The sequence below is a fragment of the Vanessa atalanta genome, chromosome 9 (genome assembly GCF_905147765.1).
Source record: "Vanessa atalanta chromosome 9, ilVanAtal1.2, whole genome shotgun sequence".
Taxonomy (NCBI): domain Eukaryota; kingdom Metazoa; phylum Arthropoda; class Insecta; order Lepidoptera; family Nymphalidae; genus Vanessa; species Vanessa atalanta.
Window position 1 is genome coordinate 12,572,437 of NC_061879.1, and position 18,118 is coordinate 12,590,554.

General features: G+C 32.8%; 2 protein-coding genes across 3 annotated transcripts in view; both read right to left on the reverse strand.

Moving 5' to 3' along the window:
- The window catches only part of LOC125066306 (protein croquemort-like), a 32,993-nt gene extending 23,985 nt beyond the window's left edge, over nt 1-9,008 (reverse strand). For both annotated transcript variants that reach the window (XM_047674343.1, XM_047674342.1), the window contains exon 1: nt 8,773-9,008. The gene's annotated coding sequence lies outside the window, so the exon portion shown is untranslated. The remainder of the gene's footprint in view (nt 1-8,772) is intronic.
- Nucleotides 9,009-10,123: 1,115 nt separating this feature from the next.
- LOC125066309 (stress-induced-phosphoprotein 1) lies at nt 10,124-18,042 on the reverse strand. The gene is made up of 7 exons (XM_047674346.1): nt 17,852-18,042; nt 17,332-17,781; nt 14,247-14,700; nt 13,507-13,707; nt 12,320-12,516; nt 11,775-11,900; nt 10,124-11,525 (listed from the first exon to the last, which is right to left on the reverse strand). The coding sequence occupies exons 1-7, from the start codon at nt 17,858-17,860 to the stop codon at nt 11,346-11,348; spliced, it is 1,617 nt and encodes a 538-aa protein (XP_047530302.1). The 5' UTR covers nt 17,861-18,042; the 3' UTR covers nt 10,124-11,345.
- Nucleotides 18,043-18,118: the final 76 nt, after the last annotated feature.

Consider the following 18,118-nt stretch of genomic DNA (forward strand, 5'->3'; position numbering starts at 1 on the left):
TTTAATTTGACTCTCAATAAGCAAGTGAAAAAGTTCTACATGGACTCAATGAATTAGAATTCGATCGATTCGAAGTCACTGAAAAAACTTATTTTACTTTGGCAACGCAGAGTCGCGGGGAACAGCTGACAAAGTTGACGCTGAGATAATGACCACATAGCATCGATATCCTTTTGAGACTACGTTGACATCCGCGTCAAAATGTATTCTATACTAGCAGCCTGCCCCGGAATCGCACGGATGCAATTTATTTATAAAGAAAATTATATGAGATAAATTAAACACTGTAGCACTCAGGAATGATGAGGCTTTACATCAGTAAAAACTTTTTAGTAGTGGATCATTAGTCGCTGAGATTACCCCCTACATACAGACAAACAATATTTACTTAATCATAATATTATGTACAGATTTTTGTTCTTATACAGATTCAGATTCGATCGGTTCAGCTTAGTCATGCTGAAGTAACAAACAGATTGAGAGAATTGCTTTCGTATTTATAAGTGATTATAAAATACTAATCCACATCACGGTTAATCTAAATAAGGCTTAAAAATGTGTCATAAAAATAAGTGGGGCTTGAGTATTAATTAATTAAGACAATTAACTGTATGTTTTTTTAGATGTTAAGACGTGTAGAATATTTGACGAACTTATTTTGTCTGCCTTTTTTTATTGTAGAAAAATATTAATGGCACAAAAATTAAGGCCTTAACTTATAAATTTAGATCTGTGGGTGTTTAGTTGAACACTGTTCCGAGCTCTCTTTTGGGAACAATCGATTTGACATTTGAACGAAGAAGACACAAGTTTTTCTAATCACAAATTATTTTTGACAGTGGAAACAGTTTTTATTTTTGGAACACAATGTCAATGTCATCGAAGATTTGAATGAGATATATTTTGGTCAATCTGTTATTTTTCAATTTCTTCCCCTTAAGGTGGCACACCAACGCTAAGTATGCTACAATACCCGTTAAAAAACCAGCGGTACCCGCTCCATCCCCTGGGGGGTTGTAGGCATAATACAGTGACGCCTTTTAGTGTAACTCTAATATAACACAAGAAATAATGCATTCGATTTCAACACGTATCGCTTACACATTTAAATATATTACTTGGTATAAATGAAGTTAATACGTGTTATTAAATTTAAAATCTCGGTAACTAAGCCGATAGTCCAGCTATAAAAAAAATATCCTTACAAGCTTATCGCTTTTTATCTGATAAACTGTTTGGCAACCGGTTGCTTGAAGGTAATTTTGAACATGGGTATCTATATACCGATACTATAACTACTTTTAAGCGGCTAAACTTTCTTTGTTCTTATCATAAAATTCACTAGGACTACCAGGGCCGCAGATCTATTAACAATTCGACGTATATCGTAATCGATTCGAAATGTAATCGTTGCCGTTCAGAGGAGTATTTAAGCGGTTTAGACAAAATTGGATCAGAATATACCTAATCGGGATCGTATAGTAACCGATATAAATAAGTAGGATTGGTCTTAAGTTACGATTAAGCTAAGGTTATTTCTTGTGAAGAATAGTTGAAGATTTAGCCCCCTGATTGATTGGTTGGCCATTGTTGCGTACAAGGGCAAATCAACAAAGACACTTTCCTAAAATTATTGCAACACTTTTGCTTCTTCATTATTAATTGCCTCGTTGATAAAGCGATTAGCCTATAGGGTTGGCATATCCCGTGATCAAAGATTCCCGGAGGCGGAGCAATAAAAAAAATAATGGGGCTTTTCTTTTAAGTAATTCTCAGCAGCAGCCCGCATTTTAGGAGTTGGCAGCGTTTACTCTCCTGCCTCAGAATACGCGTAAATCTTTTGGTCCTGGTTTTGATAGACAGGACAATATAGGAACACTTTCCTTTCATGTCGGAGGTGACATTCCATCTGATCTTCGTCATAAATAAAAAAATATGCACCTAATTATAGAACACCCGCCGTAATCGACCGGTAGATCGTTATTATCATCAAATTTTCACATAGAATTAAACGCCATCGATATAAGGGTCACCTTAATAACCTAAGTTATCTGTGCTTTATTGATTATTATTTAAAAATGCTACTAAACTATCGCAGTTAATTTTATTTCAATGATTAAATATGATACACAGATAACAGAAAAAAAAAATAATAAATTTATTTTTTGTCTGTATCTGATTAAGTGGTCACCAAGGTCTATTCACAAACCGGAACTCTACAATAATAAATATTGTCGAAAGAATACATTATAGGTACCCATTCATCATGCATATATTCTTCCGTTACCTACCCAAATAGGTGAAGATATAATTAAATAACAATAATTATTATAGAGTAACGGTATTAACATCAATGGAAACCGCCTCAATCACTTGAGATTTGCCGATGATATTGTCCTGCTGGAAGAAGATCCCAAAAAACTGGAGCACATGATAAAAGCCCTAGCAGAAAAAAACAGAGAAGTGGGCTTAGAAATTAACGCGGACAAAACAAAGCTAATGACCAACTCAATAGAAATCGACATAGAGGTCTACGGAACCAAGTTCGAGTATGTGAAAGAATATGTTTACCTAGGACAAATTATATCTCCGGAGGACTCCATGTCTAAAGAAATAAACAAAAGAGTAGCAAGCGGGTGGAAGAAATACTGGTCGTTGAAAGAAATCATGAAGAACAAAGAAATAGGTGTACATATCAAGAGAAAGACTTTCAACACTTGTGTTCTTCCCTGCATGACGTACGGCTGCGAGAAATGGAATCTAACGGAAAAACATAGAGAACAACTAGTCAAAACCGTAAGAGCAATGGAAAGAAGCATGTTGGGAACGAGGCTTAGTGATAGGACCAGAAATGAGGAAATCAGAAAAAAGACTAAAGTTACGGATATCATATCTCGCATAGAGCATCTAAAATGGAGCTGGACAGGACACATGTTGCGCTGCAAGTTAAACAAGGGGAGCCAACAGGTGACTCTTTGGTATCCTAGAGAGAACACCAGAAAACCAGGGCGTCCAAAGAGTAGATGGAGTGACGATATCCGCCTAACCCTGGGACCATTTTGGACTAGAGTTGCGGAGGATCGAGCTCAATGGAGAGAGCTGGAGGAGGCCTATGCCAAGAGGCACGCCGAACTGCGTGACATATTATAAATAAATAAATAAATATTGTATTGTTTGGTATTTGTACTGTAGTTCGGTATAAAAGGGCTTTAATAAAATATAAATATAATAAATAAATAATTAAAATTATTATATCCTTGTATCATAATAATATATTTAATATTCAGTCAGTTGATGAGTCGTACAGATTACGTATATTTGTTACCTACTAAGAATTGACAAACAAGATTTCTAAGAACAAACAATGTAACCGCGTGTTAAGCACAAACGTGGAAGTCGCGGTCAAAGATCTCGTAAGTAAACTTCAACCCGAATGACTCAGTGTTGACTGCAATTTATTCTGCGTTAAAGGTCGCGGGTTCAAATGTGAACCGGTCACACAGTGATATTATGTCAGAAATGACAGAAAGTATCATAATCATCTTAAATAAAGTATTCAATACTAAAATAACAGCCTCTGATGGTAACACTTCTAGGCTAATTCCTCTTCTCCCTTTGCGTAGAAGGTTTGGTGTTTATTCCACCACACTTCTCCAATCAATCAAATAGATTCAAGTGTTCTGCCCACTGGGCCGTCGCGGGTCATTTGTATGTCTATATTAATCTAAATAACATTGTTAATACCTATTTAAATGATACCGTACTTAACGGTACTTATTTATAGGAATAACATACTATCTTAGACGTAACAGGTCATTTGCCTTCCGCGTAACATAAATATTGCGTTTACATATTTAAGTTTAATGTCCTCACGCTATTTAACTACTAATACATTATTTATTTATGTGTATATATTAACCATTATATGTAATCGATAATACATATAATGCTAGTCGAGTACTGTGTAGTATATTATTAATAAAATTCGCACTATACCCAGTAACATAACTATTATCGTACAAAGAAGTGCACCAGAAATTAGGTACGTAACGATCCCTTAAAAAGCAAAATCAAAATTTTCTTTATTGAAGTAGTTCTCATAAAACCGACCCGATTTGAATGGTCAAAACAGTGTTGATTCAAAAATCAAAAAAATCTTTATTCAAGTAGGCTCAGTAGTTAATCTTATCCATCATTTTAATTACAAAGTATAGTCAGTAAAGAACAATGTGAAGCAAACGTTTATTAATTACCTTTAAAACGGTACTGTAATGTACTGATAGACACGCAGGAAAAAACTCCATCCATAATTATATAATTAAAGTGTGTTAATAGATTATTCATAGGTGTCAGACATTTTTCTCAATTTTTTTTCTCAAACGCCTCACCGAGGCTTTTTTCTAACTAGCGACGTCTAGGTATTTGCACAAAACACTAACCCGATTGACGGAATATTCATATTTTAATCTTACGTGTCAAGTCAGACATAGGATATATAGTTTGTTAAAATGTTGAATATTTTATAAGACATAGCTCAATATGTCGACTTGATCGAAGAGAAAATCGGAACGAACGAACCAAATCTATAACAGATAAACAAAAAAATTTTATGGAAGATTAGTAGGTATTCAAAAGTCACCAATAGCATTATATACTAATCTTAGAAAATAGTACCTAATGTTATGTTTAAAAACTACATACGTTACATACATTAACAGACTGTAAATTTCCCACTGCTGGCCTAAGACATCCTCTCCCTTTGAGGGGTAGGTGTGGAGCATATTCTACCACGCTGCTCCAATGCGGGTTGGTGGAATACACATGTGGCACAATTTCGTTGAAATTAGACACATGCAGGTTTCCGCGCGATGTTTTCCTTCACCGCCGAGCACGAGATAAATTATAAACACAAATATGCCCTATTCTTAAACGAACAACGAGATAATATTAATCCTAATTTCATTTATTTATTTTAGGATCTCTAACATAACATACATTACGCCAACGACAAAAACAAAGAGCGATCCAAAATTTACAAGTAATCACTACACACATAAACTCGTACAATAAAATCAATCACACAAATTGAAGTCTCATGAACATATTCATTTAAAACATTTTATGAAAATCGTCTTCACTTAGTGGTAAAACTTTGTGCCCGCCTGGGGAGGTACTTATCCATTAATCTTATATTCTACCGCCAAGCAATTGTGATCAATATTGTTGTGTTCCGATTCGATGTCCGATATGAGTGAGGCAGTGTAACTACAGGCACAAGAGACACAAAAATTTAGTTCCCAATGTTGGCGACGCATTGGTATTGCAAGGAATGGATACCTATATTACTGGGCCAATGTTTATTGGTATTTTTGTATGGTAAGTCACCCCGACTTACCATCAATCAGGCCTATTTTCCCGTATGTATCCTTTACAATTCGATTTAGTAATTTTAGAAATATAACAAGATAAAATACGAATTAAATTAGAGGAGTGTTGTACCTTGTTTGTTGAAAATGAGTTTATTTGTTTATTACGCGTCCACGTCATAAGTAAACAAACGATCCTAACATACATAGTATATAGGATACCTAACACATCTTACTCCACTCAACTCCCACTTAAATGCGAGCATAACTTATATAGAATAAAAAACTTATAGATCTAAAGCAAGGCATCTCTGACACATATCATAAGTACCTATTTAAAGTCCACTATATATCTAGCGTTTATGCGACTAGCTTTACTGGTGATCACATTTTATTTTATTATTTCAGTGACATAAAATAAAACACAATATTATATCTACAAATAACATACAAGTTTCAATCCACGTCTGCTTTTTTTAGCCTTAGGTCTTCTTTAATGTACCGGTTTCTGCTTTAATTTAAATAATTTCTGTCGAAAGATTTATTTATATGTGTAACATAATGTCATTAATTTTATAAATAGCTAATCGAGAAATTTCCGGGCGCTCACATTGCTTACGCTGACTGAAGCATAGGAAATGCTTCTAATATCCATAAAAAATCCGCGACGACGTAGTATATACTAATATTATAAACGAGAAAGTAGGGCTGTTTGTCTGTTGATCTTTCACAAACAAACCACTGAAACGACTTAAATGAAATCAGACATGAAGCAAGCTTGAACTACAAGGAAGGATATAGGCTACTTTTTAATGCCTAAAAATTCACTACTAACCCTTAAATGCGCAAGCGAGGCCGCGGGCGGCAACTAGTCTATACTTTGATAAATGAGTCACAGTAACCATGATTTAATGATTTTATACGGTTTCAAATAACTAAGTTTTATACTTTTCAATACAAAGATTAATATTATTTTAGAGCATTTATTGTAAACATAAATTTATAATACTTTGCAATAGGCCATGATATGGTATGAAAATATTTAAATTGAAGCGTGAAAAGCGTGTACGAGGAGAACGGTTTAAAATTTAGTAGCACAATGAGAATGGATCATGACGCAGTCTACTCCATACTTCGTCTTAAACAAGGGTGCTTAGGTTGCAAAAACTTTTAACGGCTTAAGGGTCGTCCCGCCAATCATAATTAAGTCTTTGAGTATCAGAACACTGCACGTCGGCGCTTATTACGACGTAGCTGCCTATTTCAGTTCGAGTTGCGATACCAGTAAGGACAAATTGAATATACTTGTCCCTCTACTAAGCTAAAGAATCCTCTTCTTTTGAATACAAAGTTGGAAGTTGATTCCATAAAACCGAGACAAATCGTTAGAAATAACACGACATCGTTGAATGCTTCTGGCTGATTACAAAAGTTTAATCATTATGATTTTGTACCTGATAATGCTTTGTTTGATTGTATAACTTGTTTAAATAGATTTACACTGCACTGCCCACAATTTAACCCATTCAAATTATAACTCAATTTTTTTATTAAATGTCGAAACATTTTACTTATTGATGGTCAAAGGAAAAACTACCAACGGCTTTTTTTATAAAAACATAGCCAACGCGACTCGTAAATTCCACGCACATGTTATGAAATAAAATTCATTAATATCATCTCAAACAGAAGGCATTCAGTGAGAAAGCATTCAGGAAGAAAGTGAAATTAGGATGAATATCTATTTAATACTTTTTGAGTTTCAGACAAGAGTGTTTTATTCAAATTTGTAGTGATACATTTTTCTTCTCTTATAAAAATATTGTTAGATAAAAAATAATTGGTAAAAAGTTGTGAAATTGTCTATGGCTAAATTTCCTTGTCTTTGTTTAGTACCTATTACATTTGCTAGTACACAAGGCTATGTATGAGTAGGGTCTATCATGGAACTCTAGGTGTAATTAATAAGACAATTACTTTACAGATAATTATTCAAATATATGATCGAGTTATTGACACTGTAAATGTTAACAACATCATTACCAGAAATTGCTCGATGTTGTAATTATATTATAATTATTTATGTTTGCAAACGAGTTTGTTAGTTTATGATAAATTATTACTGTTTCCATTGAAACAATATCTTAATTAAATACATATATCAGTATCTTTTTCTTACATAGAATAAAAAGGACAACAAGTATATTAGTCATGCCAAATAAGTTTGATTTGTTCATGTGCAACAATAAACATAAAAGTATTTGCTTTTAAAGAATACTCATATCTCATCTCATATCTATGTACCTAATAATAAAGAAGAGATCAGTTTACTGGAATCAGGATTGCAGTAAACTGACCTCTAGCACAACAGTCTTTCAGATAAAACAGTTCCTTAATCAGAACTGACCCATCCATCCTTAACATCAACCTTTCTTAAAATACACAAAGCCACACAATTTAAAGTTTTTTCTTTTGTATATTCTGAAATTAGAACAATTATTCAACATGTCTTGTCCGGGGGGACTCATACTCTTATAAATTTATCATAAGCAGTGTTTACGTGAGAAAGATATTAAAATTTTAATTTTAATGTTAAATATAAATAACTTTGTTCATGGATCATTCGCTGCATACTTTAATAAGGAAACAATTACGTTGAAGTTATATAAAGTGGAAAGTGAATGAACACATCCTACAATGAGTTGAAAACACTGATAGCTCATTAGACTTTCTTTTATTTATTTTTATCATTTAACTATAAATATATAATATATATATAATAATTCAATTTTTTATTTTCTTTAATGACACACACCTACTTGTAGAAGTCCAAGTTCCATGTCTAGACTGATTTGATTTTTAATAAAAAATAAAAACCACTTTGTGCACATATTATTACGATTATGATATTATATAGTAAGGTTTTTTGCATATTCAATATATATAATATATATATATATATACCTTAAGACTGAATATTATTAAATAGGGTATTTATGCATAATGATTTCCTTGTAAGCATGAATATGCAGTTTCGTTTTAAATTAGGAATGTAAATGTCAATACTATGATATGTTTATGTTGTATAAATAGTTATGTGTTTGAAGATAGCTAAAACAAAGGAAAAACAATAATGTATACATGGTTCTTGTTTCGCAAAATAACCGGCCAATTCCAGTTTCTACATTTAAACAATTTATGAAATGAATTTATTAAATAAATATTCATTAAAACGTTGTGGGAAACGCCTTCGTTTATAAAATGTTTAGATTTTAAATTAATGTGTTGGAGTATTTTTATTTTTTATAATACATTACCAACCGATTTTAATAATCTAATCTAAAGTTAATATTTAAAATGTGATTCTTGATTGTTATATTAAAACACAAAATATATATTTACTTACCGTCAATAATAAATTGATGAAGCGATTATTTTCTCACGATTCAACATATATTATGATTGAACCATATTTTAAATAGTAACATTGCTTTAGTTATATTTACATCATGAGTCAACGAACACAACAAAGTCGCTATTAAAAATGATCAGTAAATAAATATCACGGTTTTACTGAAGATACGAGCGTACTTGCCGAACAAAATATTTATGCGAACTCAATACATGACATGATGACACCGACTGTCGCCACTAAGTTAAACTGACATTGACAATTACAGTCAAATAAGGTGTTTGTCAAATTTGTTATTGCCAATGTAGAAAAATAAATAAAAAATTTAAATCACATCGTGAAATTATATAGGAGGGTAAATTGCATTCTGTTGATATTTTAGGCTTCGACTACAAATAACAGTCGTTTATAAGCTAATGGTAGACAGGCTTTGTGCAAGAACGACTAGATAGGTACCACCCACTCATCATATACTCTACCGTCAAGCAGCAATAATTTGTTGTATTCCTGTTTCATGGGTGAGTTAGCCAGTGTTGGTGGAGCATTGGAGATCTAATCTAAGGAATGGTTATAATTTATTAAGACACCAATGTCTACAGGCGGTGTGGACCACTGGTGGTTATTATTAGGTGGTCCATTTGTCCGTCCACCTGCAGTTAGCAAAACAGCTTTAATAGTTTCCAAAATAACGGCTAAGGACAAATCTATGCCGTCACTACTATTATTCTAGACATTACGCCATTGGCATTTACGAAGTTATAAAGTAAAAAGTAAAGTACGAGCTTACTAACGTCCCACTGCTGGGCAAAGGGCTCCTCTCCCTTTCGAAAAGAAGGTTGTAGAGCTTACTTCACCATGAGGCTCCAATTGATGGGATCACGTAGCAGACTCTCATTATCATTGATGACTATTGTGCTGATTATATTTATAATCAGCACAATATTTATATGAATATTTATTCAGCACATGATTTCAGTGATGATTGTCCCGGTTTGAACTCGGAATCATCGATTAAGATTCACATCTTGTAACCACTGGTCCATCATAGCTCTTTTAATTTATATGGCTCTATTAAGTTATTATGGGTATATGAATTTCTGTCGTAAAATTTGACGAGAAATAATATTCTAAATTTGCAAAATCATTTCATCTTAACAATAGACTATAGACTGATTATAATATAGGTACGCAATTTTCATTTTCATTTCCGTTCACAGTTAAGTGCATCTTAAGTATCTAGCAAAAGTGGTCAGATAATAAAATTTAAGCAGGATTTCGATACTTGCTCACCAGTTAAATCTGTATTTGAAATTAGAATTGACAGATAAATAAATAAAACAAATAATTATGCCTACATGTTCCTTTATTGAATAAATTATGAAATCGCAAGTGCAGGCAGTATACTCGCATAAAATACCATTTCAAATAAACATTGAATAAATCCTAAAACAATAGTTCACCGAGTCACTACTTAGCGTTTTAGGTGAAGCGTACTTTGGAATGGTTTACAATAGCCTACGAGAGAAGAAGCCTTAAATTTTTAGACAAACCACAGTCAGACTGTGAATGATAAAACTATATCGTGGCACTAACGACAAACATTCATACGATACTTCGCAAGTTCATTCCAATTGCTTTTCAAATACGGTTATCTTCAGAAACGATAATGCCGACTGTAAACACTCGGCGAAGAAAGAGGCGCTGCGGGAACAGTCGAGACGTCGCGAAACATCGTATGCGATCGTACGATGTCTTATGATATAGAATGTCAGGGGAAGAGCATTAATGTGTTACCGCAAGCAGTTTGTAAATACACACAATGATAACTAACAAAAGTGAAACTATCCAAAACGCTCGATTCAATATATTTTAAGCAACTTTAATTTTATATATATATATGTCAATAGATAAAAGAACTGAAACTTCATTGTAAATAACCATTTATATTGCCCGGTATCAATTCCTTTTAAAAATGTTGACTTTGAAATAATAGTAATCGAGTTTTTCGGACAGCAACACTTTATGACCTTCGGACTGTCTTTTGTTTTTGTTTGAATGCTTGCCGCTAAAATATCACTTCCATTATTAGATCCTACAAAAACTTCAACCCTAAATATTTTTCAAACAAGCTTAAAACAACATCGGTGTCTCAGATATTTATTTTAATTATTTAAAACAAACCTCGTAAATCTATTTAAGTAGGCGTAAATTATTTAACTTATACTTTAGTTTTCTCGCGATTTATCAAAATACATAAAATTGAGAATCACTTTATAATATTGGGATTGGTTTTTAAACGATATCGGTGTTAACGATTCTCTACTCAAAAAGTAGCATTTGGTTTTCGTAGGCGGTACGTCGACAACGGAATATTTCTTGTGACCCAAATATAAAGACAAGCTCGATTCTAAAGCACACGTAACTCGTTCGCTGAAAGAAAAAACTCGTGGGCTGTGAGAGATTTGTTACCAGCAATCATAAATTTTAAAAGAATCATAATATTAAAAATAAGTCAATCGCGTTAACATTAAAAATCAATCCCAACGCATAACGCTTTCAAGGCATGGCTAGTGAATGGCTATGAGGCCCGACTCGAGCAGCTTCTGGATCTTGGCCGCGATGTCGGGGTTCTTGAGGTGGTCCTGCAGCGCGTGCGGGTCCTGCTGCATCTGCTCCAGGATGCAGCGCATGGCGGGGTCGCGCAGGATGGCCTGCACCTCCGGGTCGGCCATGGCGCGCTTGCGGACCTGACGGCACATTTGTTTAGTTATTTGCGGCTAGGCCACTTCATTTGTCATATATCAAGTTAAATATTATTGTTACTTTCACTTTTGAAATCAAATCAAAACATCAGTAATATAGCTAGAATTGTTTATAAAGTATTAAGTAAATAAAGCGATGTGAGTTGTATACTCAAAAAAATAAAAAATATGTCTTTTCAATGACATCGATTTCATCTCGTTTACAGTACAGCTCATTGTTTATATTTAACTTACCTCCTCAGGGTTTGAGTTGAGCTGTGTGGAGCAGGCCCGGTAGCCTTCAAGTGCTTCTGCATTGCTGGGATCCAACTCAAGCGCTTTTTGATAGGCATTTAAGGCTTTCGCTTGCTGTTGCATACCCTGAAATACACATATGATATTAATACTAAAGATCACCTGTACTTTATAAAACAAGTGTACGAAACAGTAATAGTGAAAATATTTTTTTATTTAATTTATTTAATTTTAATTAATTGATAAATGATATGATATGCAATATTTTATTTTTTAGAACAAAACAAACTTTGGAATAGGATTTTACATACATTAGCTTAGTTTGAGGTAAAGTAATAATATTAGTAGAATTCTAATAATTTTAAATTGCTTTATTCACTATAGCACTTAATGGATAAAATAAAAAGTACCACATGTTCTGAAACGGTAATAAACAGCCAATTTTTGTTTGCTAAATATAGCAAATGTTATAAGTTTTAAAATAGACATAGACATAGACAAGACAATAGAACAATATAATAAATAATTATATTATAATTACTCACTTGAAGAATCTTTCCCTTTCGGATCCAGCCTTTAATAAACTTAGGGTCTAGTTTACAACATCGCTCGCAGTCTTTGAGACCTAGATCGAAGGCAGCCAGCTTGGTATAGCAAGCGGCACGATTGGAGTACAGCTTAGGGTCGTCCGGGTTACGCTTAATCGCTTCTGTGTAATGCTTCATCGCTGTACTGTAATCACCTGGAAAATATATTTGTAGTAAAATAATTAATTCATATTGAGGGTGATAGTGGAAAGTAAACGCTGACCGTTCCGTCGCCGACCAACAACATCGCGGTTCATACACGGAGAGTTAACAAATAGTCCATGTCATGCATGTTTCTGTTCCTGATACATTCGTATGAGACGGTATAGTGTGCAGACTACTGTCGGGATACCATAAAATAGCTTATTACCGTTATTCAACGTTCTTTAGAAGAACCGGAAATAGAATCTTTGACGTCTTGCCACGCTTTAGATACCTCTTGAGTAAATGACCATTATTACTAACGATACTTTGATTAATTAAAGATTTTTTATATATAAGATGACACGCTCCGTTTCCATACTATCTAATGAACATGTGGTATCTAGCAGACTCTGGCTCTGTGGTGATGAAAAGGTAGCTTTACTTTAAATAGTTTGTTAAATGACGATTCAAAAGTGCTTGTAAAAGCCTACTCGAATAAAGTATATGATTTAATTTGATTTGAATAGTAAATTAGTACAGGGTTATATACCCATACAAATACATATATTACAGACATTTACCATATCTAATTTTACTAGTTTTCTAGAATTTTCCATAATAATATATAGATATTATATCGGTTGGCGGACGAGCAAATGGGCCATCTGATGGTAAGTGGCCACTATCTCCCACAGACGATGTCGAAGTAAGAAATATTAACCATTACTTACATCCACAATGCGCTACCAACCTTGGGAACTAAGATGTTATGTCCCTTGAGCCTGTAGTTACACTGGCTCACTCACCCTACAAACCGGAAGACAACCACCAAGTGAGTATTTGTACTAAATTTCATAGTTACCAGTCTAATGATAATGAAGTCTATTAACTTCATGAAGATATTTATAAAATAAGAATCTCTCGATTATGAAGCATTAAACGCTTAATTGTGATCGAAGGGGGAACGGCCATGTTTAATATGATAAAATGTATAGACTCACCCTTTTTAAAGTAGTCATTGCCCAGTTCCTTTTCCTGCTCCGCTTTAACTGGATCAACGTACGCCTTCTTCTCCTCCTCGATAATTCTCTTTTCTACTTCGCTGAGGAGGGTCTTGATCTCGGGCGTGCGGTGCTCCGACATCGACTTCTCGTAATATGTCTTCGCTAACTTCCATTGTTCCATCTTTTTGTAGGCGTTACCTGATTTGTTATGACATATATATTTTTTAATGATGTTTATCGTCAGTGGTACACAAAGGTATTAGTGAATTTAATTTTATTTCTCAATTTGGTGTGATTTGTATAAAAAGAACTTTATCAAAGAGTTTTAAAATCTGGATTTCTTAAATGGTCGGATTATCGTGAACTTATATGAATCTCGAGTTTTATGGTAAAGAAAGACATTGTGAGGAAATCTCATGCGCGGCATAAAATGCGTGTGGTAATCCACCAAACAAAACTGCAGCATAGAAGCTACTGAAGCCCCCTCAAATTTCTGATAAAGTAACCGCCTGATTATTCCACCACAGACAAATGACTGTCGTTCCCACGATTAGACAATAGTTTCATAAATAACTAACTATACAGATATCATACAAAAAATCAGAGAATATAATTTATTATTATAAAAAAAATAAAACTAACATATTATGTAATATTCCCACTATGAATTTATCGTGACCTTATCTAGAATAAAATGATATATGTGATCAGTGTTTATGTTAGTAAAAATTACTCACCGATTCTAGTGAAAGCCTTCGCGATCAGCTTGAAGTCGGCTCTGTTCTCTCTACCAATTTCGATTGCTTTCTCACATTCCTTAATACACTTCTCATATTCTTTTTGTTCGAAGAATACAGCCGCTATGTTCGTGTAAAACGTGATGTCCGTCGAGTCGTGTTCGATGGCCTTGTTGTAGTGAACTAGCGCGTTCTCAAAGTCCTTCTTCTTATAATATTCATTACCTAAGTCTTTTTCTTGTAAGGCAGATACGCGGTGTGGTGGAAGATCTTCATACTTCGGTTTGGGGGGCTCCTCCTTTTCGGGTTGGGGAGCAGGTTTAGGGGTCGGCGCAGGTGGATCGACGTCCATTGGTGTGCCAATATCTAGACTTAGCATGACCGATATCGTCTGCAGCAGACGCATGTCTGACAGGTAAGGATCTAAAGTTGACAGATCATTCGGATTTACTCTCTGAAAAAGATTTTATAATTGTTCATTTTAGAATTTTTCTAGTTAATAAACCTAAGCATATTATTATCATAAGTTTTATTGACTTATGTTAAAAGTCTATCAGTATTTTGAGCCATTTATTTTTCATGCAACTTGTTGAGCAAAATATAATGAAATAATTACAACGCAATTTTAGAAGGTAATGTCTAGAATATTCTAGATTTTTGTTTCTGTAATTTGCATATTTTATTCCTAAATTTTACTCATTACCAATCGGAAAACTGCTTGTTTTCTACTACATGAAAAATAAAACATTTAAGAATATTAAAAGGATATTTTTTTTTTTTATTTTGTTGTTCTACTAACTTTGCCTATTAATAAATTTGAACTTGTTAAAATAATAATAAATGTTTATCATTTAAATAAGCTAGGACTTATTATTTTTTGATTTCCATAAATGTATAAAGTTATTTATATATTGTTGACTACATATTAATTTGAGAAATAGAATAACAACTAAGTTCGACTCTAAGTGTTCAGGGGAGAATCTATAATCTAAGCCTTAGTAGCTCTACATTCAATTTAATCCTGTTACACAATATAGTTCACTTTTATAAGACATATTTTGATTTTGGTTTTTAAGTTTTATATTTTATATATTAACAAGAAATTGGTGTACTTTGTATATTCATGTTATTATAGAGAAATATGTGTTTAAAGATTGGGAGATATCTGTGTAGCAATCACGCGAAATTAGATCCATTTGAGTTGATCGATAAAATAGAACATGATTCAACAATAAATTCCTAAATGCCAAGAAAATTGTAGCAACGTAAACAATGGTCGAAATTAGACCATATCATTGAAAACTTGTTCAATTTTTTTTACAATAACACAGCACCTGAAAACTATAAAAAAGAAGAAAAAAATGGCAAAAATGGCACTAAATTGTTCGTTTTGTCCTACTTTTTTATAGATAAACAAACCAATTGATAACTTAATTTGTTTTCACTTTGTTAAATAATGTTTTACCATAACAAGACCTAACCCTAAAATTTCTGCTATGATGTATGCTCACACGTCATGTTCTTGAGCAGATATTTTTCAACCGAAACCAAGATGGCCCAGTAGTTTTAGTGGATGCATCCTAACCAATGCTAGTATATGATTAATAAAAATAATGATTGTAAATATTGTAGGGTTAAATCCAGACAAGCTCCACAGAATATCTATTTGCTTAATTTGTGTTTAAAATAGACTTTGTGCTTATCGGTGAAGGAAAACATGTAAGGAAACCTGCATTCGACTAATTTTAATGAAATAAGTTCTGTAATAAGCTTCAAACCTTCCCCTCACAGGGAGATGAGACCTCAGCCCAGCAGAGGGACATTTACAGGCTGTTCCTATACTTCAATCATTGATACTTGTATTGTATAAGAGCAATACAAAGAGTTATTGGTAAAAATGATTGATAATGTTCTGTTTGTCATAAATATATGAATTTAAATACTGCTGTAAGAGTCTATTATGAATGAATTGATTAACTAATAGTTTTAATGCCAAAAACAATTTGCTAACAGAATGAATTATGCAAAAACTTTAATAACAACACAAAGAATTAACCAATATAGTCTATAGAGTTTTAATATTAAAAGATTTGCAATGAATGTCGACCAAAAAGTTATCGGAACTTTGGAAGTAAAATTAGTGGATATAAGTAGTCAAGTGGAATAGCATTGTTTTATTAATAAAATATATTAATTGATAATACTTGTAGTGCACAATATAGTTGAGCTATTAACAAATTACATACACACGTTGCAATATGTAAATCTGTTGTGTAGTTTGTTTATCTTTCTTACTACTTTGATTGGAATAGGCTATATGTACATAAAATTGGATGGCAGCAGGACCACAGAATAATAAGGAATTAAAAAAAAAAAGAAAAATATTAAAACATTAAGCCAGTTACCCTATATTTTGACCTTAGGTATTAGGTAAAAATTTACATGTTTTATCCACTGAGCTATTACATCTTGCTACTTTTAATTTAATATTCTTCTTTTAATAGTGTTTTTTTTTTAATAATTAAAGAGATATAATATACAGCCTCATACTGTTTCATTAGAAAGCTTTATGAAAAATATCATAACAAGAATGATTTATTATTCCATAAATAAAAACATTCATTCATAAAATACAAAAATATGATGACAAATGAATTATATTCCCATTGTTGTTAAATGTAAATAAAACAATTTTTTTTTGCCAACCATAACTTTAGTTTGAAATTGGAATTCTGGTTATTTAGCATTCCTTGGTTCACATATGTGTATAGTATAGAAAATTTTGGAAAATTTATATCAATAATATTTGCAATTGTATGATTCTCACAGAAAAATCATATCCAAAATTGCACAGTCACTATTTAAATTTATATACATTGATTATAATTTTTTTTTTTTCAAATAAAGTAACATTTTGTATTTAATGAAAGTGAAAAGAGCTCAATAAATTTCAAACTCACAAAACAAATATCGTATGTATGTCTTTATATATAGTTCTTATAATAAAAATGTTATATTTTACCAACGTCTTCTTTGTTAGTATTGAATAGACAAATTCTTTCGTGATAAATAAAAAATAGCCTACCTTGACCATTTTAACATATTCTGGATCCTTCAGCCATTCTCTTGTTTGAGGGTCTGTTTTCAACTTCTCAAATAAAGCATCTGATCTTATTTTAGCTTCCTCAGCTTGCGTTTTCACGTTTTCCAACCCCGCGAGCAACTGTTCGTTTCCAGGGTTAAGTTCTAAGCCCTTTTCATACGCTTCGATTGATTCATCGAATCTCCACAGGTATGCTAATGCACTACCTTTTCGAGAGTAACCTTTGCTCCAAGAAGGGTTCAATGACACGGTTTTGTCAGCGTCTTCTAGTGCTGCCGAATACTTCTTAGCCTTAGCGTATGCTGCTGACCGATTACTATACAAAACGTGGTTATTTGGATCTAATTCTATTGCACTAGTGTAATAATTAATTGCTTCGTCATAATTCTCGGACGCCAAAGCCGCGTTACCCTTCTCTTTTAATTGATTTACCTGAAATTAACGTTTTTTTATTGTTTGTTCTACAAACCGTTCAAAACAGCTGAAGTCGGCATAACCTTACCTGCTCCATGATTATAATACCCTATTATATTTGTATAAAAGTCAGATCACACTGTAGTGAATTGTTCACTATTACTATAATTTATAATTAAACTTCACACTTTCCTTGCAATAGTTCAATTATTTCAACTATTCTAGACCTCAGTATGAAAATGAATTATGAATGAACGGACACTGACACTTCAAATTCGAGAATTTTCTAGCTAAATGCGACTTCATACAAATAATTAGTAGCAACACTACTATAATGATATGTAAAATAAATGTT